The following is a 22,443-nucleotide window of genomic DNA, read 5'->3' on the forward strand; positions in this document are numbered from 1 at the left end:
CCTGTGTGCCCTGAAATGGACGCATGAGCGCACATGATCTACTGTGTATCTCCAGCCTATAAGAGAACAAAAGATTGCAGAGAGCACTGCTCTGATAACAAACATCCATCCTCTATTGCGCTATATATGACAGAGTCGGCAGGTTAAATCAAATCTGCCTTTCACTCAACTCTCTACCCCATACGAACAGAGAGACAGAGCATGGGAAAGTGTGGAAGTGATTAGCATGGAACAGACAAGAGCATTGTATTAGTGCTATATTAATATGGCGGTCACGTCCAGGACACAGACAGACTGCATTAAGCTCATCACCACTCTTCTGCACACATCAAGGACTCTGCCAAGAACCTGCAACCTACCACACTGGTTGAAAAGCAACAGGAGACGTGGTGTAGATCTCCGTGTCATTTCCCCCCCCCCCCCCCCTCGCGTTCACACATGCAAATGAACAGAGAAACTGGGCAAGAAGTTGACCACAATGTATAGGACATATGTGTTCTGTGTGTTTGTGAAGTATCTTCACATATTTACTCGTTTCGTTCACATCCAAGGGCTGAGTGGGTGGTGGGGTGGCACACAGACACACCAGTGTGTGTAAAGTGTGCGTGTTGTACATACATATGAGCGCAACATATGTCATTCAGGCTCATTTAAGATGCTCCGCATTACCGACCGTGCCCGCACACTTGAGCACCACTGCTCAACTCATCTCATATAAAAGATAATGGTAACACCTTAGATTAGGGAACACACACATTCACCATTAACTAGGTGCTTACTAACATGCATATAAGTCGCACATTAGCCCTTTATTAGTAAATATTAAGCACATATTTACACCTTATGTAAGAAAAATCTTAATTCATGTCATAATAGAGGTAGAATAAGGTGTTAATACATGCTTAATGGTTACTAATAAAGGGCTAGTATGCAAGGTCATGAGAGAACAGCCCCACTCGCTATAGTTTCAGGCCTTGTTCTGTGCATTCAGTGAATTGTGGTGGCATTTTGAAGTAAATAAACCATAAACTAGGGTATGCTTTATGGTCTATTGGAGTGATTGACACCGGATGACACTCATTGTCTTGTCAGTCATCATACACTGAAAATAAAGCCAGAAACCAGTGCCTTTGTCTCGCTGGAATACTGCAAACTTGCAGTAATGACAGTAAAGTTGTTTTTAATGAGAATTTACACTGCACTTGCTATCATTTCCTTGTGCATCTATTAGCTGTGGAGCATCTGCCTCCCTGTCAATACAGCTACAGTTTACCATACAGACTGTACTGCGATGTCTCTCCTCTTGCGCTCTATAAAAAGGTACAACAGAACATGTCATCAATCACAATGTCTGATTGATGTAAAGCCAGTCGTGCACCAGGAAAGGTTTTCTCTGAATTCTTGCAAACAAAATTAAAAAATGTTGATACTTCGCCCAGTGCAAATGCAGTAGGTGTGCACTTCTCACTTTCCCTCCTTCCACCACTTTCTCTCTCTCTCTCTCTCTCTCCCTTGAGGATTCAAAACAGCAAAAGCAAGCACTCTACTGTAAGACGATAAGGGAGGCTAAAGCGCTTCTATCCCCGCAGAACACATCGCAACCGGCGGCGGGATAAGCTCTGGACTAGCCCAGATCCTTAAAATTCACAAACACGGAGAAGCAGATGTTACAAAGCAGAAGCTCTCAGATCACCGCTACGCAAGGAGGGGAAAAGGAGGGAGGGAAGACGAGGAGAGAATGAAAGGATTTAAGTCTTCATCTGCGGATGAACACGCCGTCTCCTCCTCCCTGTTAGCACAGATTCCCTCGCTTCCCTTTACCTCTAATTGCCACTTCAGCTCGGCTCCGTCAAGCCTGCCCTCAAAACACCCACTGTCTTTGGACAACTGGGTTGCCGCATACTGATATATTAGGTGTTTGATAACACCCTTTACATTCCAAGGCAACATAAGCTACGGCTACGAACACTGGAAACACATTCCTCAAGCCAATCACACGCTTCGCACTCCTCCGACACACTTACTCGGCGTGCAGATGGCACGCGTTCGAAGCCAGCAGGGCCGAGGCCCGTGTGCGTGTCGGCGCAGTGTGTGAGCGCTCGTGCGTCGATGGCGATGCACGCGCGCGCGTCGTGTGCGCTCGTGCTCGTCTGTATACGCGAGAGCTCGAGGTCTCACCTGGGGGACGAGAAATTAACACAAGCAAATTTTTTTTTTTTTTACTGCATTCGTTTTCATTTTGCTGGTAACAAGACCATCTGTTAACCATGCTGCTCCACACGGGAAGAGGAAAGGAAAAAAAGATAAGTGGGCTGCACCGCGATCGCTCCCACGTCCCACACCCTCCACCCTCTCTCCGACACATTGCGGGGCAGAGATAACACCTCAAGGCCACGGAGTTGCTGCCAGCCTTTTAAACCTCTCCGTCTCCCTCTGCCCTCGCTCTCTCTCTGTGTTGTTTTTTTTTTTTTTTTTCCCTGATGAAAGAGAGGAGCGAGATCAGAGGGAAAACATGGCAACCGAAGACCTGCGTCCACAGCCGGGGCTGAAACCAGAGCACGGAGTCGCTGCCCTCGACTGCACAGACACGCGTGTGTACATTTGCGGACAAACCATCACACCCATACACTCGACACGCATATAAGGGAACACATTAATGTGCGCGCAAAATATGACACACAGAGGAACTGATCCGTTTGTGTGTTATGATATAAACGGGCTCCGGTGGGCTGTTACAAACCCTCTCTGACAACAGTTTAACGAGAGCACTGGCCTTTTGGCTTGCGCATCTGTGTCAGCCTTGAGCAGCCAAAGCACACAAATACACAGATTTTGATATTAAAAGTCCAAAAATATAAACATGTGTCACTTCTACATCCATCAATACCCTCTGACATGTTGTTATAAAGACAAAAAAAACTATCCTTCTTGCTTCACACACACGTGGGAGGTGCTCTGCGATTTTCTCTCCCGCGGAAACACTCGGAAGCGTTTTGTTGATAACAAATAAGGATAGATATGCGGAAAAGAGAGGGGGGAGAGTAAGAAGAATACGCTAATCTAATTAGCAGCTAGTTAGCAGCGAAACATTTGAGTCCAATTAGTGTGCTGCAGTGTATGTCGAGAGGTGTTTAAATGCTATCCTGATTATCAAGGCTGTTTATGAGTTCTTCTACCGGGAGACACAAACGGTGCGTCTGACGAGAAACGAGGCACGAGCGAAGTGTTTATTTTATACAACACAAACGAGTGCGTCTGTCATACGTTTTGAGCGTTGGCTAATGAGACGAGTGGCTTTATTTTCTCTGTGCGTGCATGAGTGTGCCTCCTATGGATAAAGAAATGTCCTTATGAATAGTTAACATCCCACCATTCATCCATTATCTACTGCTTTATCCTATATAAATATATATTATATTGCATTTATGATATATTCATATATAAAATTGTCAAAAAAGGGCACACAAAATTAACGTCAGGTCTCATTTAATGTATGGACCCGAAGGAGAGTCATAAACAGATCGTACAAAACCTTCAGAGACTATTTCCAAGAAGCCCAAACTCTGCTTTCCCGCAATTTACCACACACACACACATACACACACCTCCCCTCCCCTCTCTCCTCATGCTGCTTCTCCATCTCTCCTCTCCCTCCCTTCCTCTTGGCAGCCTCTCCCATTGTCGGCAGGTGCATGCTCTGGTGGCAGCCAAAGTGCCAACCTGCCCTCCATATGCCCGCCTCCACAGTGCCAGCTTACTCCTGCCACTCCCCACCAAGATTCAGCTGGCTGACCACCCCAAATCTGTTCCTGCTCCACACCACCCGTCCTCCCCCCCACCCAGCCATAGCCTTTCTTCTCTCTCTCTCTCTCTCACACACACACACACACTTACCCACTTGCTGGTTCTCCCTCGTCTCTTCCCTCAGCGTTGAAGCACTTTGACCAGCCCACGTCACACAACAACATCCACTTGCTTTATTCCGCTGACCTTCAACTACTGCTCCCCACCCTCCCTCCCCCTCCTTCCTACAAGCATAGAGTTGTCCAGCTTTTTTTTGTCAAAGACCTCCCATGACATGATGCCGGGAGACACCAGAGCAGACTCTCACAGAGCAGATCCAGGCGCCAGGCCACATCAATCAGCGCCAGAGTGCGAGATGACTGCGTGTCAGATTGATGCATCATCCTACAACTGGTTGCACTCTGGCATTTATATAGGAAGGAAACACGCTCTCGAGGCATCAGTGCATACAGTGTGTACGCGAGAGGAAGTGAGTTTAGACGCGACCTTGTGTGATCTTTCGGCAGCTATCCGTAACTGACCTTATTCGGGCTAAAAATAAACGCATAAACGCGTTAAAAACAGAACACCAACGAGGCAGGATGTGACAGACGATGGCGTATACAGTATAATCTCTTTTTCAGGACAACGGATATACTGTGGACACATATGTACGATTTATACTCTGCTATAGCTGCTGCAAGTGCTATTTGTTTTGTGGTCGCCATGAAGCTTCCCATAAACACAGAGTGATGGAGCAGTAATCCTGTGGCCTCTCCTCATTACTCCTCCTCTTGAGGAAGTCACCTGACCCACCCAACGCCACCTAATCAGGTCATGACCATCATCCATCATCAAGTCTCTGTCTCTCACACACACAAAGAAAATGCAATATGATACAGATTTTAATTCTAAGAGGTTTGTCTTAGAACAACACACAGGGAAATAAGTGAGAAAGCACATGGATGGAGGGAGACATAGAGAGAGACCTTGCCTGAAGTCTTCAATGAGCTCTCGCTATTGTCTTAATCTGCCTCCCAATGATTCATTCCCATTTCCTGTGGTTGCCGAGAGGCTGGCAATGAGCTCCCCAACCTAATGCGCCTCCTGTTGACACCCCCCGAGGTCATTGGCTCCTCATCCTTAACCCTTTCCAACACTCACTCATCGAGAGGAGGGAGAAAGCAGCTCTCAGGAGATACAGATATTCACGGCCTTATCTGCAAACACAGCAGCACTCCAGACCCTGGAGACTGGCCATAGGAGCTGAGTTGCAACCTCTGTTTCCCCAGATAGATCACATGCCAAACGGTGCAAGAGGGAAGGAGTACATGCAAAAAAAATGATATCTGCGTGTCTACATGAGAAAGACTAAATGCTTCACAGATTGCATTTGAAGAGCTTTGCTTTGTATCTCAAGTGAGATGTGAGCGATTTACCACATGGTTTTAGTGTTAATTATCACTCAAGCAGAGAAGCCATGAGTCGTCATCTCCCGTTAACACGAAACACATCAAAGTCAGTATTCTATCACGTACCGTGGAGTGAATTTGTGGAATCTAAACTTAGGTTTAAGAGCTTATTTGGAATCATTATCTGCGCATCTGTGAGGAAATTAAGAAATGCTCTGTGGTGTCTGAAATGTTTGATTCCATCCAATATTGATCCAATACCTCAGGAAACAATGGTGCATATTTAATCACAGCTTGAATTCCTGCTTCTGATCCATTGTGTTGTTTCTTAATGTTTTAATGATTTTTGAGTGTCTATGAATTGAACTAGAATATAATCTGCAGGGTACGGTTTTTATATGAGCCCCGATATGTTTCTGCTGCACATACTTTTTTTCTTTAAATCAAATTTTCTTGTTATTTCTTCTTGTACTTACAGTATGTGTGGAGAAAAAAAAAGAGTCTGGTTTAATAACTAAGCTCTGAAATCCCATTGACTAATGATTGGAAAGCTGTCAAAAGAAACACACACAAATATACACACAAAAAAAAGCACAATCCTGAGCTCCGGAGCAGAAAAATTACATTTGTCAAATCCCTATTACTCTCTCTCTCTCTGGATGGAACAGTTCTTTGTTATTCCCACCTCTTCCTCCTAAATCCTAGCCTGAGTATCCCAGGAAGTGAGGGAGGATTACGCTGCTCCTCTCTCTAACCTCCTCTAAGTGCCTTTTTATTTCTCAGTGTGTGTCTCCCACCATGCATCGGTGTTTGATAGCGTACGAGTGCGGTATCAAATATACGAGGCCAACATCGCAGTACAGGGAACATAACATACACATGCCTATCTTTTGTCACTCTGTCTCCTTAGGCTTCTATGGTTTTTGCATTGCACACACTCATTCCTTGTGTTTACTCCCGCCTCTTTATTTCCCACGTTGCACTTTGCTTGCACTCTGCACTTTCTCGCTCTATGTTAGTCAATGACAATCAGTGATCGAAACTGCCAGATTCCGTCCCAGCGAGAAGCTAGAGAAGAGTAATGCTAAGCTAACCTGAACTGAACATCTGCTTTCACCCTGGAGCTACTGTGCTACAGTGACTAGCTAAAGTTACATAGTGTTGATTTATGGAGGGGGGGGGGGAAATCAATGGGTGGAAATTAATGGGGTTTATCCAGTACATTAAGTTAAAAGATGTTAGAGAAGATCCAGTGTGTTTACATGAGGCCCCCCAAAGACTCTTGTAAGACACGTGGATGTGGGTACAGACGTGTGCCCAGTGCTCATTACTTTGAGCAAATGACATAAATGGATGTGGACATGATTTCAGCTTGTGTTTTTTTTTTTTTTTTTTTTAAACACACATTATGTAGACGGCAAACAATTTACATTCAATCTTCTTCTCTCCCACAAAACAATGAGTTTTTACATCCCATTACTTACTCTGAATAGGCTGCAGTCGTCATCAATTCACCACATTATACTCACGTTACATAAATCAAATCATTTCCATACATACTATACACTCCATTATTATTGCAATGCACCCACTGTGGTGGATATCTGGTGTGTGTGTGTGTGTGTGTGTGTGTGTGTGTGTGTGTGTGTGTGTGTGTGTGTGTGTGTGTGTGTGTGTGTGTGTGTGTGTGTGTGTACCCAGCACCATCATCAGATGCAGGCATAGTTTAATTAGAAATCTCAGTAGTCTAATTTGATTAGGGAAGGCAAAGGAAGATGAAGCCAATTAGAGCGCGGCTACTTCTGCTGCTAGAATAATGTTTAAGGAAAAAGGTGAAACACACACACACACACACACACACACGGACATGTATACACACAACCAGGACCCACAACGGTGTCAACTGCTCTTCTAGTCCAGACGTCAAGTTCACAGTGACCCCAGTAGAAAAGAGCAGATGTGAGTGTCAGTCATGATCGCGATGAGCGTTTGACAAGTGCTCCAAGTGGGACACCACAAGACCTGTCAGCTGATACGCACACAGCCGTGAAGCGACCGTTTAACATCCCACTGCAGCTCCTGTACGCGCGTGTGCGCGTGTTGTCCACAGCCGCAGAGCAGCAGAACAAACAAACAAACACACAAACACACACTCTGCATCTCCCCGGAGCCAAACTGACGAGACGACCAGAAACACAAATGTAGAGAGGAAGAGAGAGCTGAGTGCAGTCTATAAATCAAAGCTGTGTGCTACAGTGATAACCCCTCCTCCATTACCCCCCCCTAATGCACCTGTTGGGCCACTAAATGTCTTATGGAACAAGTGTGGCAGAGTTTTTGTTTATTTGTTTGTTTTTGCCTTGCTCGTGTGTACGCGCATGTGCTCGAGTATTTCAGTGCAGGAGAACAAAATGGCCTGACAGAGATGGCAAATTCTTTTCGGTGGAGAGTAATACCACACGTTTCCATCCCTTCGCTAAGTTGAGAAAATATTATTATTTGCACAATGATGAAGCCGTTTTTTTTGCATTTTTAAAGTAGACATATTATACCCTATTTCTCCAAGTTTACCTAGTTCCCTGGTGTCCTAATGAACATGTCTGTGACATGCTTTGGTCAAAATACCTTAAGGATGAAGCACCACAGCAGTTCATTCACTCTGCCAAAACAGCCCTGTTCAGAACGCATTGTTTTTGAGTGACTGTCTCTTTAAATGCAAATGAGACACTGGAAACTACGTAAGCTAACAGCAGTTAGCATTTGGAAAAAAGCCATCGCTTGCCAACTCTCGCCGGCACATTGCCGTCATATATAAAATGTATCCACTGGACAGATAAATCCTCTGAGGCCGGAAGTTTGTGCAGAACTCTGTGCTGCACTGTGCAGCCAAGAATAGAACCCTTTGCGGACTTCCGCTCTTTCGGATACGATTGCCCTCGCCTGCACTCTCGTGTTTTTTAGCAACAAAGCGGAGCTCCGCGAGACGACAATTCCAGGATTGTCTCATTGTGACGTAACAGTGAGTGCAGTGAAGTCAACAACGCGTGTTTTATCTCCTGTACTTAGACTGAGGAGGACCACAAAAACATGACTGAGTCATCTTTTTTCACACTTTGCCTTCTCATAGGGCCTCCAGAGTCCCGAATATAAGTATTAAAATGATTCAAAAGTTGATTTTGCATAATACGCCCCCCCCGTACCACGCAGTGTCCGAAGAAGAATAGGTGCACAGACCTGTGTGTATGTGTATTTCAGGATCTCTCTGTACACTGTGACTGGTAGTGGCTCGCATACAAAGCTGCACCACAGGTGTGTGCGGGTCAGGGTTTAACAGCTCTGGGTTTATGAGGAGACTAACGGGGGCCCAGCCAGTGAGACGCGCCGCCACCGAACATTACAGCAATAACCGGGGCAGTGCCACCTGTGGTATGGCGTGAAACAGATGCCAACTCAGAATGGGTCAGAGCATTTATAGCAAGGGCAGCGCGGGGGAGGGGGGTGGGGGGGAGAGAAAGGGTGATGGTTCCAGTCTTCCATCACTGTGACTGCTTTACTGCCGCTACCACCACCTAATGACAGAGCTGTCAGGGCACACGGAGTGGGAGGGATGGAGGGACAGAGAGATGGAAAGACCGAGGAGCAGAGTAAAATAGATAAATGGGATACTGTGATAGAATGAACCGGGATATAAAAGCACAGTGGGAGGAGGAGGAGGAGGAGGAGGAGGAGGAGGAGGAGGAGAAGGATGTGGAGAGAAGGGTGACACTTAAATAGAAGCTGTAGCAGAAAGAGAGTTGTGGACGCAGTGTGGAGAAATTGATTTGGAGAGGATGACCACAGCTTCAGAGAATGAAGGAAAGGGGAAAGATATCGTAGTTAATTGGATATAATGATTAAAGGACCGCACAGATAATCTTCTAACAGTGTGTGGACTCCTCTGCTGGGGTTTATGAATGTGTGCAGTCATCCAGCAAACACACACACACACACACACACACACACACACACACACACACACACACACACACACACACACACACACACACACACACACACTCAAGTCGATGCACAGTGTGCACGTTTATCCCCAGATACACTCAACACGCACCACTTTCCTCCAGCCTTTTTCCTAAAGGAGCACTTAGTAATCACTAGTGATTAGTCTGCAGTCTGATCCAGGGTTCAACACCAGCATATAACCCGAAACACATATCGATTATCTCCGTGTGTAAATATAAGGCTTTTTATCTTCGTTGCCGGTGACCTTAAGACATTACATTTCAAAGAGAGCAAAGTGAGACGTGAAGAGAGAAGGTGACCAAAAAACAACAAACTCCAAATGAGTTTGTTTGTAAATCCTTGAAAGAGTCAGTGTCAGTTAAAGCTAGAGTATGCAAGTCTGAATGAGCTAGCAATAGCAGGCTACAGATGAGGAAATGAGACTGATATCATCTTTTGCAGATATATGGTGTTTATTACAGAACTGTGGGCCTTCCTTTTCTTTTTTTAGAAACTAGTTGTAGACGCTAGCTTTAAGACATCGTCTGAATCAATCTGTCTACCTTCAGCTTTTTTATGGAAGGGTCTTCTATGTACTCAGATGTTTCTTTTGACCGATATCAAATGATTCCTTGTCAGTCTGTGGTCTGTCAGAAAAAAAAACAACCATTCATCTTTAACCTCATCTCTATCTTTCAGCATCACTTCAACCTTTTCTTATCGCCTGCCCTCCACTTTTCCTCAGGCCATATGTGCAGACAGTTTTGAGAGAAAAACCAACAACGTTAGAGAAAGCAATCCTGCAGATCTGACTTATATCTCTAAAATGACACTTTAGAAAACAGAAGGGTTGTGAAGACGAGGATCGATAAAACCGAGGAAGGACGCGGCGTGTTGTAGGATGGAGGAAGGCGACAGATAGCGAAAGGGAATCAAAAGAAAAGCAGGAGGATAAAAAGAAAAGAAGAACACACAATTAATTCCTCCCTCACTCTGCTCCACCTCGGCCATAAATGCTACTCAAGTTCAAGTGCTCCTTCTCTCCACCTGTATCTGTGCGTCCCTCTCTGTTATTCTCTCTTAATCCATTTCTTTCTCTCCTCCTTCGCCATTATCCCGCCGCCAACCCCCCAATTCCTCTTTATTTAACCCAACCTTTTTGTTGTCAAATAATCATGGAGAACAAGCATGTGTCTGACATGGTCTCCAAGGCAACGGTGGTTAAGATGGGAAGGCAGGCAGGGGTTCATTGAGAGGCTGAAAGAAAAAGGGGGTAAGAGAAGAAGCGACCCACAGTGCTGGGCACACACACACACACACACACACACACACACACACACACACAGGTTTGTGCAGCTATTCTTCTTAGGACACTGCACTGACAAACCTTAACCATAACCTTAACCTAGACAATTTAAAGGGTGTTAGGTTAAGGTTTTGGTCTTCATGAGAAGGACTAGTCCCGACAAAGACAGAGTTTATGTCAGAAAAGGTCCTCAATAGGCAACACATACACATAAAACACACACACACACACACACACAAAGCTGCAGCCTTGTTGCACGACAGCGTGTTAAATCCCAAAGCACAATGGTTGGTAGAGAATATCGGCTCAGCGCCTCCAACTATGACCACGGCTACGACCAAGAACCTTCTCTCTAATCTGTGTGGTTCTCCTGCTGAGAGCCCGGGTTTGTGTGGAAGCTCTCACAACACACACACACACACACTTTCATGGACGTAGCCTTTGTCGTTTCCCATAGTCAGGGATGTTTTTTTAACTGACGAGCACAGACGGTAACACGGCACTGACTGAGATATTGGTAACAGAGAGAGGAAGCCGAGAGGAGACACACACACAGAGAGAAAAGTATAAAAGGTGATAGCCAGAAACAGAACCTCTGGTTCTGGTTATCTCTACCCCCAACCATTTTTGTATGTCCTCATCTTTTCTATTTCCTCTTTAATTTCCTTTCTCCTTTCTCCTTGTTCCTGCTGTGTCCCGCATTGATCTCTTTGATCAGACCGTCACCTTGAGTTTGGAGAGCACACGCTCTGATCAGAGGCTGTGACACATGGAGTGAGTCACTCATTCTCACCCACACACACACACACACGAGGACCTTCATAGACATAATGGATTTCCTAGCCCTTTACCCTTAACCATCACAACTAAATTCCGAACCCCAACCTTTATCTTAACCCTAACCCTAAACCTAATAAAAGGTCTAAACCCCCACAAATCCCTTTAAAGGAGCAGCTAAAATGTCCTCACTCATGTATGGTTTATACGATTTTTGGTCCTCACAAAGCCACAAATATAAAAAAACACACACACACACACACACACACACACACACACACAAAGAAGGAGAGAGCGAGCAGGCATTCTGTCAGCCTTTACCAGCAGATCTCCCCATTTTTAAACCTCCTTCTGAACAAAAGAAGCCACAGAAGACAAGAAGGTCCAGGATCAAACAACAGTGGAGTGCAGCATATATATATATATACATATATATATATATATATATGTATATATATACATATATTAAAAAGCAAATTGCCTGTTTTATTTTGACATGCTTGCTCAGTTCTGGCACATCACTAGACACAAACGCAACTGATTAGACGGACGCTAATTAGCTGTTGCTCACAAAAGCTAATATTCAAAGTCCTATGGGACACTGGAAAGAAAATAACATCGCTATAGGAACGAGCCATTGTCTGTGCGTGCGTTCTGGTCAAAAATATGAACATAGCAAGAAAGAAAGAAAGAAAGAAAAAGTGATTTGATTGAGTTCCACAAGTAAAAAGCATCCCTGTTAATAACCAGGCCGTTGGCTGAGTGGGTCGCTGGCAGATAAAGAGGTCCATTAGAACAAGCACAGAGCTGCAGAATGAAATGTAAGGGGCGCAAACTAAAGTGTTGTGGGTTATGGTCTAACTGCACACTCTACCTGCTGACTACAGCACCTGAATTATTTAGCTCTGCTGTCAGGTGAAGTACATACACTTCTACATTCACACCGTGATGAAAAAACACACAAAGGACGAGTACCCTGGTGCAACATTGAGATGACAAATTAATGGTGCATATAGTACAAAATGGTGTCTTTTTAAACATGTATATATATATATATATATAACCAGGGCGTGTGGAGAACAATTACATAGACAATGTTTCTTATAAATACATATGCAAAATAAAACTAATTTGCGCAGAATATACACAACATGAGGGTACGGAGAGGGAAAAATATCACATTTCTTAAGTTCCACTCTCACTCTCTCACTCTCTCTCTCTCAGTGTCCTCTCTTGGCTGTCCTCTCCACAATCAGCGCCCAGTGAGCCGTGAGACGCACTTAAGCGCCGACCGGCGGTAACCTCACGCCGCCTTTAGCACTCACCCTTTTTCACACCCTGACACACCAAACCACAGCAGTGCACACTAGCCAGCACATACACACATATCCGGATAAACTGGTTGTGTATATATAATATAAAAATAATATATATATATATATATATATATATATATATATATATATACATACATACATACATACATATATATATATACATATATACATAAAACAAGAGTGGTTGTGTTCAATAAAACAGTGGCGTTCTGTTTACTTGTTGACTTCAGTGCTGATAAAGAGCTGAGAGGTTATCGTGAAAAAGAGTGAGAGCTTCTGTCACAAAGCATCACAGTCTCGCATCTCAGGTTCCCGTTCCACAACCGGCAGCAAAAAAGACGAGCATCTCCTCAGATGCACTCCAGAATGAACCTCAGTGCTTCCGTGCTGCACTTCAGCAGAACACACAAACACAATCACTATTACATTTTTTTACACATCACAAATCCCACAGAAAATGTCATTCGCTTACCTGGCAAGTAGTAAAGCGGCGCTTTTAGTCCAAACATGGTTACTGTTTCGGCTTCATGAAGAGTGAGCAAGTTGTGTCAAATGCACAGGCAGACCCTGTCCTGTCCTGGATGACTGCGCTCGAGAGGGGCTGTGCCCTCGCAGCCACCCAGAAATGAGGCTCTGTGCGTGGGGAGGACGGCGCTGGGACTCAGCCTGTCATCTCCACTCTCTGGTCCTTGCTAACCAAGCGTGAGGCTGGGACCGCCCAGCCAGCTAAGACACACACACACATGAACACACACACTCAAAAAGACAGAGACAGACACACACACACACACACACACACACACACACAGACAGAGGGGTCAACCCGTTGAGCACGCCCTGGCTCTCGACCCCCTCTCTCATGCACAAGATCCCCTTAGCGAAGGGTCACTCACTGGCTGTCCATTTCTAAGCAGGAGCGGGAAACACGCTCTCTCCAGCTGTCCTTTAAACAAACACACACACACACACACACAGGGAGTCTTTGGACAGCCAGAGGAAGATAAAAAGCAAGACATCCAATGCCAAGAGGAGGTTAAAAGAAGCAGGAGCGAAGATAAAATACAGACTGGGTAAATCCTGCAGACGAGAACAACGACTGATTCCTGGGACTGTCTTTCATCCCTCTATCCAAGAAAAGAAAAATGATCAGAGGACAGTCAGCTCTGCTTCCTCCGCTACTGCTGTCACTCTCTCTCTTTCCTGCTCTCTCATTTTCTCACCCTCCCTTTTTTTTTTTTCTCTCCCTCTCTTTCGATGCCGGCACAGAGAGAGAGAAGAGAGAGAGAGAGAGGAGGAGGAGGAGGAGGAGGTGGAGGAGGAGTGCAGAATGAACTCCCTCCAGGCAACAACACAGCTGGTGGTGAGAAAGTGTGTGTGTGTGTGTGTGTGTGTGTGTGTGTGTCTGTGTGTGTGTGTGTGTGTGTGTGTGTGTGTGTGTGTGTGTGTGTGTGTGTGTGTGTGTGTGTGTGTGTGTGTGTGTGTGTGTGACGGAGAGGGGGGTGGTGGTTGGTGGTGTCAGAGTGAAAGGAGATAGGAGAGACACCAGGCTACGGATGAGAAAGAGAAAATACCGACCAGAACTGATGCTTCACCAGAGGAGGAGAGTGGTCACAGTTCATTTCAGAGTCAGGGTGACAGCTGATTGGACAGCCTCCGTGACAGCGAGAGGCCAACGACTATCAAGGGAGCATCTGTTCACACTGTATCAGCCCCGTAAGAAAGCGTCAAACCCATGGAGAGTGCAGGGAAGCGAGAGAGAGAGAGAGAGAGAGAGAGAGAGTTGTAGGTCTTCCAGGGCAGCTCACAATAGCACGGCTACGTGTTTGGACGAGGAGAATAGAAAAAGATCCCCCACGCCTCCATTTCCTCCTCTGAAAATGAGAGTCCTCGTCTGTGTCTTCTAACGTGTGGGTGTGTTTGTGTGTCCGTCTAGGAAAACTTGGCTTATGCAACCAAGCGCACAGACTGCTCACCATGCTGCACTGACAGCAGAATACCCACCACCACCACCACCACCACCCGCCCTCCTTATCTCTCTTTTTCTCTCTTGTCATCACAAACACACACAACGCAATTGATTTCATTTATAAAGCACATTTCGAACAACACACTTGACCCAAGTGCTGTACAGTAATAAAGCACACACTGGAGCTGCAGCTTACGATTATTTTTCCGCGATTTTAATCATTTGGTCCATAGAATGTCAGAAAACGCTGATCAGTGTTTGTCAAACTATTAAAATATTCACATTTAAGGTGCTAAAAGAAGCTAATTGATGAGTAATTGATAAATTGTTTCAGCTCTAGCACACACATCTTACTGTGTTCTGTTGTGGCCTGCTCTGCACACAAACCTGACTTGAGATGGCGACAGTAGGGGTTAAGAATCTGTATCTGCAAGGAAGTAGCCAGCAGGAAAAAGAGGAGACCACATGGCTACATCCATACGACTAAAGCTTAATTTGAAAAACTGCATTTTTAGATAAATATGGTCTACGGCCACATCGACACAAACGCCTGAAAATGCCTATCATGTGATCAATCGCTGGGAACGCCTGTGTCGGTGTTTGCTTAGTTCTTAGAAAGTACTACTCATTAAAAATCAAAAACAAGGAGTGGTGAAAAGAGAGAGAACAAGGATTTCTCTTGTGAGACTGATGAGGTGAAACTGAGAGCTTTTATCCACCGCTGACAGCGTGTAGTCATGTGACATATGAGCCAATCAGGAGGTGAATGAATGAATGAATGAATGAGGGCAACTGGGTCATTTTTTTTTCGAAGGCAAAGCTTGCAGTTTTCAAATTGAAACAGAGCCAGTAGCTTTTTCAAACTTCTCCATATTGGGGTTAAAAAAACAGAGATACTGTAGATCAGGAGCAGAATTTACAAAAAAAAATGGAGTAAAAGATGTAGTAGGTCCAGCGTGATAGTTTGCCCTCGAGGCTGTCTTGCTCTAGAACCCATTTCTTGAGATTCACAGTGGGGGTGGGGGGTGAGAGAAAGGGAGGAGTTAATGAGGAAAGGAGAGCGAAGCAGACTGCAGGGTCCAGCGCCTTAAGCAAGACAGGAAAAACAAAAACTCTACAACATCACGCCCGCAAGCACAGCAACAGCGAGTAAGGAGAGCGATCGGCGTGCTCTCCGGCAAATACTGTAAACAATCAGTGACGGGGTCAGGGAGTTATTTTGAGAACAAAGTCCAGAGAGAGACAGAAGATCAGTAAATGTTTAATTAAGACAAGAATACGGTGTCAACAGTGTGTGTGTGTGTGTGTGTGTATATACACTCAAACATAAGGATAGATAAGTGCTATTGTGCAACACGGCTGCATGTGTTCAAATGCACGTATACGTACATGTGTGTGTGCTTCTGTGCTGTTAAATGCAGCTGTTTTTAATATACATGAGCGTCCCACACCTTGCGTGACAGGTCGTGAGGTGACGTGTGTGTGTGTATGTGTGTGTGTGTGTGTGTGTGTGTGTGTGTGTGTGTGTGTGTGTGTCCCCGAGGTGCTTCAACCATAGAGTGTGATGACACGCTGACAGACAGAGACATGCCGAGAACTAAAAATACAGCATCCAATTTCCGGACAGAGGATGAGATGACAATGAGAAGCAAAAAAGGACCAAAGGAAATCAATCTGTTTGCATCCATGTCTGTTCATAAAAAAACAAAAAAACAAAAACAAGATATGCTCCAAACACAGTACACAGTAGCCAAAAAAAGCACTTGAAACATTTCTATTATGGCAAATAATAGCAGCGCTTAAAAAAGGAACAGGTTTCCCCACATCCTTGGACTATATGCATTTGCATTTCACGACTAATTATGACAAAGTCGCAGGTCTATGAGTCATTGATCTGCTTATTCCCAGTTATTATCCTTGCGCACATTCCAAACTAACTGCGCTTGGACACGTTAAAAACATCACATTCTGTGCCGTTTATGAAGCAAATAGAGACATAAGAAAGCACAACTGTGTTACTGTTTGTCACAGGCGACTGCCTCAGAAATAAACTATGATCATCACACAGTTCACAGACAAGTAATAGAGTAATGTGTTCCTTTTTTGTTGCATTTGTTCGCCGCTGTTGTTGTTCATTAAGCGACTGGAAGTGCAAGGAAATAGCGAGTTGCTGTTATTCAAGATCGTGCAATGACTTACACTTGACTGCAGGAGAAGAAACCCATGCACGCACACACACACACACAATGAAAGGCTATAAAAGCTCCCTGGGGGCCGAGGCAGCGTGTGTGACTGAAAACACTGATCAAGAAGTAACAGGAAGAGGGAGAGGGGAAGGAACGGGAAGAACAAAACAAGTGAAAAGAGAGTGTTAGAAAAAAGGAACAAGAAAAGGATGAAAGCAGGAGATGGAGAGAGGAGAGACTCACACACTCTCTCTCTCTCTCTCTCTCACACACACACACACACACAGCCTGCCATGCTCACTTCCTGTCAACTCACTATGAAACTGTGTTCCTCATAACCTCTCTCACCTCCTTGCAAAAAATAACTGTGCGTACATGTACGTGTTACCTCCTGAGGACCTTTTTCTGGCGACCCCTGACCCTGTCGGGACCTTTAACGCTTTGTTTAGAGAAAGTGCACACAGCCTCTGGAGGTGCACACACACACACACACACATTTTTACTGCTGCTGTGACACGATCACAAAACAGGTTCAGATGTTTGGAGCAGGTGTGACGTTTTCTCAGCGATAAAGACGGAGAGAGAACGTGTGAGTTGGTATATGTATATGTATTTATTCAGCATGTGGAACAAAAGCAAACCCCTCAGGCCTGAGCAAGTATATAAGAAATGTACAGTTTGTGTTTGACAAGCGAGAGTTTGGGAAATTTGTTCAAACAGCAACTACCAATGGTAACAGCTTCCCCCTCCCCCACCCCCCCCCCCACATTTCTTCCACAAAAAAACTTTTGTGAGGCCACCATGGCCATGACCTTTGACCGCTGGCCACACATATAAGTGAATGAAAAAGAATCGTCTGGTGGCTTTCCTGAGAAATCTAAATCGAAAGAAAGTGTGGTCACCTTAAAGCTCCCATATTATGCAAAATCAACTTTTTAATCATTTTAATACTTATATTTGGGACTCTATATTTGGAGGCCCCACCAGTCACCAAAGTGTGAACAAAGATGACTCACTCATGTTGTTGTGATCCTCCTCAGTCTAAGTACAGTAGATAAAACACACGATATTGACTTCCGCGCATGGACACCAGGGAACTAGGTTAAATTGGAGAAATAGGATATAATATGGGACCTTTAAAGCTCACATAGAGTGATCCTTTCGCACATATATGTGAGTTATGGACGTCTACTTACATACATTAACTTGTTTTTATGATCAAAAAACCTCCTAGTTGCTGCAAACCAGCCTCACTGAAGCTCTCGTCAGCCGCGCTGTTTCAAACCGAAATCTCACCCCGAGAAGACAGACTGTGTTGCGATTGGCCAGCCAGCGAGGGGTTTTCCCAACTGTCTTGTGATTGGCCAGGTACCTGGAAGTGACGTAATTAGCACACCAGCTCTTAGAAGCGCAGCTCCCCCCCCTGGAGCGGTGGATGCACTGCTACTCATTATCAAAAACATTGTTTTAACAGAGCACTTGCGGAGCCCGAGAATACAGCATTACCAGCATTGGCTGAACTAACCAGTTCCTTTTTTACATCAAAAGTGAATGTTGGTGTCAAATCTGGAAGGATTCCCTCAAGATGCTGAGTAACTGCTTTCATAAAAATGGACAGATGGGATGGACGGGCAGACCTGAAAACAAGCCGCCTCTAGTCACAACTGTCACTAGCATGGAGGCATACAAACAGCTGAATGGAGGCGTCACCAAATTCACAGCGAAATAACGTCTCGTCACCCTTCACTCACCCCCATTTGCCGTGACCTGCACCCACTCCACCATTAAACACACACACGCCCATTTAACTTGACCTCTCACAGGTGATTAGAAGCAGGTGAAGTGTGTAATAGTGTGTGCGAGTGCGTGAGTGTGTGTGAGTATGTGTATACTGGTCTTTGTGTGTGAAATGCTTCTCTCGTATGCTAATCACAGCCTAGCACCGAGAATTAATTTGCAAATGTGTCATTACCCATCAGGCTCAGCAGCAATAACCCTGCAATTACACAACGCATGCCTGGCCAGCTGAGCACCACACACTCACACACTCACACACCTCCAAATTGAAAAAAAAAAGCTCTTATATAAAGATGGTATCTTCAGAGAGATATTACATTCCGTTCTTCCAAGAGATATTCGCAGTGTTTACGTTGTAATCACAGCTCCTTCACCTCAGTGTCAGCAGGACAGCAACCAAGGTCAGTTGTGCACTTTCACAAACTCCTGTTTCTTAGCAACATTATCCAGGAGTCTGGCCTCGCTGAGAACTTAAGTGGCATCGCACAATGGCTTCAGATCGCAGAAGCACTAACTGAGCAATGTGCAAGAATGTGTGTGTGTGTGTGTGTGGAGGACTTACCTGTGTAAGTGAGGGGTCAGGATTAAAGGTGCAGTGGTCACAAAGAGGAGGAGGAGGAGGAGGGTCAACATGAAACGAAAGAAAAGAAAAAATAGGTTAGTGTTTATTATCTCTTACAAAAGTATTTTCAGTTTTCTAATGGACGGGGAAACGCGATGGATGTGGTTTCATGATTCAGCCGATGCATCTCTCAGAGATTTTGAAGGACGTGAAACAGGGCTCTCTGCCACCATCACCAAATGAAAGAATTGTGTTGACTAGCCTTTTGAAGCCGGGGAAAATCAGTGTATCGTCGTTTTGAAGGCTGAATTTAAATACTTTTTTTTTTGCGAGTATGAACTAATCTCTAAAGTGCTTTTGCAAGTCGGAAACTAAAACAGGTAAGATAGGAGGAGTATGAGAATTACAATCAATCAATCTTTATTTATATAGCCCACAGTTTACAAAACATAGTTTGTCTCACGGGACTTCACAGGGTTGGTAACATCCTCTGTCCTTAGACCTTCGACCAGGGTAAGGAAAAACTACCAGGGAAAAAAAAACCCTTGTAAAAGGGAAAAAGGGTAGAAACCTTAGGGAGAACCACAGGTGAGGGATCCACTCCCTGGACGGACAGACGTGCAGTAGATGTTACCCAAAACATACAATACACAATTACAAGCCAATAACTAGGAAGGTAAAAAAGGAAGGTCATTAAAATTCAAGTAAAATCGGGAAAGTATTCTATCAAAAAGTGACTTCAGTAGAAGTTGAAGTGTTCTTTAAGCACCAGGAAGTACTAAAGTATTCAACATTTTTTTGTACTCAAGTATTGCAAATTTATTTAAAAATATACTACTTAAGTACTGAAAGTAAAAGCATAAGTATTGTGTTATGTATACAACCCTACTACTATTATAAATACAGGCATGTGAATAGGCAGCACAGAAGTAGACGTGGTCTATGATTTATATTTGGCAACAGTAAGCTATACAAGTCATAAATAAAAGAAGCTATTAACGTTAACAGTTAACGTTAGCTTAGCTGCTAAGTGTACACACCGCAGCATGTCAGGAACCGCGGGTAGCTAGCTACTTAGCTATGGCTTTCTATGACAGTTGTCATTATGCTCCACCTGAGCTGATATTTGCAAAAAAGAATACGCCACCAAAACAAAATGGTGCTTTACTGAAGAAGCAAAGCAGTGATCTGAATCATAAATAAACCAAAACGTCGTTTGTTCCTACTCAAAGGAAACAAAATGGCACATTTTAACACGCACACTTGATGAAGTTGGCCGTTTCGAACTGATGATTTATGCAGCGCGGACAGACCTACGGAACGCTCTCCAAAATGTCCCCTTGATGATATCGTCAGGAGGCGCTTGGCAATTTTCTGCTCAAGGGTCACATTTTAATATTCACAAATCAAGCGCTCACGCCTCATTTTCACCAGAATACTGTCACTCCTGATTTGAAGTGGATTTCCCTTTCAAATGCCTAAAAGTCTTTATTACAGCCAACACACACACACACACACACACACACACACACACACTCGAGGGAGCCAGGTGGAGGGGGGGGGAGGCGACCAGAGCTGACAGACTGATATGCAATCATATCATATAATATGCCTCCCACAATGCCTTGTGGCACACCTGCCTTCCAGCACAGACAACAGAAGCGTCCTTGTTCTTAGCTGAGGGAATGCATGGCGGCACACGTCTCTGCTCTGATGAGGCTTTTTATAGTCGCTCAGCTCTCTTACCTGCATCTTCCAACCCTTCATCCGTCTCCATATCAAACGCATCGGATAGGCCGCCTCTAAGTGAGTCCCGTTGTTATGAGACAGAAGAGCAGGGAACGCATGAAGAAGACAAGCAGAGGAGGGTAGGGAATGGTTAAAAGGGCTGTTCATTTGATTAACAAATATAGTGTGTGTGTGTCTGTGTGTGTGTGGAGCGTATGAGGGGGCGTATGTCTTTGCGATCGCCCTGGGGCAGGTGTATGGTATGCAAACGTAGCTCAGGGAACTTAGAGAGCAGACGCAGCAGGAGAATCCTGCTTTACAGCAACACGCCACAAAGGGAGCTGACAGCCGGCTGACAGGGTGAGACCACACAAACACGCAAAAGGTATCGCATATCATCACATTTCACATACATGTGCGTGAATAAGAAAAGCACCCACACACACACACACACGCACGATTGAATTCAATCGGAACCACGCATTAACATCGAGCGAGACGAGCGGCACGCTCGCAAAATGCTTTCCGGGGAGTGGGGTTTTTTTTTTATTCACTTGACTTGTGCTCTCCTGTGACATTTCCTCATTGGCTTGTTTGCCTCAATTATCCCTGCTTATTGGACAGAGATGGTTAACCCATTAACTCGTACGCGGGGAGGAGGGAGGAAGAGAGAGATGGCCAGGGAGAGGGAGAAAAGAAAGTGAGAGAAAGAGAGAGCTGGATGATGGTTGAACCTGCCTCGGGCGTGTTGTGAATCACACAACTGTACTGTACTGAGGCCACAAACACACTGACCTGGCCGGGCGCCAAGCAAACACACAAGTCAGACACATACACGGAAGCAGCAGAGTGCAACTGAAGGGGGCGGAGGAGTACGAACACCTCAGGGCCTGTTGGACGGACCTGAACTGACCTTCTCCACTCACCATTGTGCTTCTGGATTTAACACACTATCCTACAACAAGGCTGCAGCTCTGTGTGTGTGTGTGTCAGTAGATGTGCGTGTGCGTGTGTGTAAGGAGGCTGCCTTGCCCCGTGTCAGGCCTCTGCTGTGTTCAGTAAGTGAGGCGTGCTAATACTGCGTGTGCTCGGGTTTCACGCATCAGCACACAGTCGAAGAGACTTACCCGAGGTCACAGACTGTCAAACCCTCCTCCTCCACTTCCCCTCTCCGCTCCTCACCACACCTCCTTCACCCTCCTGTGACTCAATCCTTCCTTTTCCCTCTCTCAAATACTTTTACCTTTATCCCAACATCAGCACTCCATCTTTCGCTTTCCTTTTTCTACCCGCCCCACTTCACCGTCAGTCCTCCCTTCTTTTCTGCCTCATCCTCCCCATCCCTTCCTCCCCAGAGGATTCCATCATGCACAGCCTTTTAGCATCTTTCATGTCTTTTACCTGTCAACAGAGGAGAGAATGTGCAAGCAGCTCCCCAACAAAGGAAAAACACCATCCTGTCATCTCAGAAAAATGCTACAGGGAGGAGGGGGGACAGGCGGGGGGAGAGTGACAGGGGGACAGAGTGAGCTAGATAACAAAATAATAAGGGAGCAGACGTGATGCAAAGAGGTGTGCTCTTCATGTGTG

General features: G+C 45.1%; 1 protein-coding gene across 1 annotated transcript in view; it reads right to left on the reverse strand.

The window, feature by feature from the left end:
• Window positions 1–13,123, reverse strand: part of gse1b (Gse1 coiled-coil protein b) — a gene marked incomplete at both ends in the record, with an annotated part of 71,313 nt that extends 58,190 nt beyond the window's left edge. The window contains one exon of the mRNA XM_083900485.1: window positions 13,087–13,123. Coding sequence (XP_083756611.1) covers window positions 13,087–13,123 — 37 coding nt within the window. The remainder of the gene's footprint in view (window positions 1–13,086) is intronic.
• Between the last annotated feature and the right edge of the window lie 9,320 nt (window positions 13,124–22,443).

This window comes from Microchirus variegatus (assembly GCF_963457635.1).
Source record: "Microchirus variegatus genome assembly, chromosome: 14".
In the NCBI taxonomy this organism is placed as follows: Eukaryota; Metazoa; Chordata; class Actinopteri; order Pleuronectiformes; family Soleidae; genus Microchirus; species Microchirus variegatus.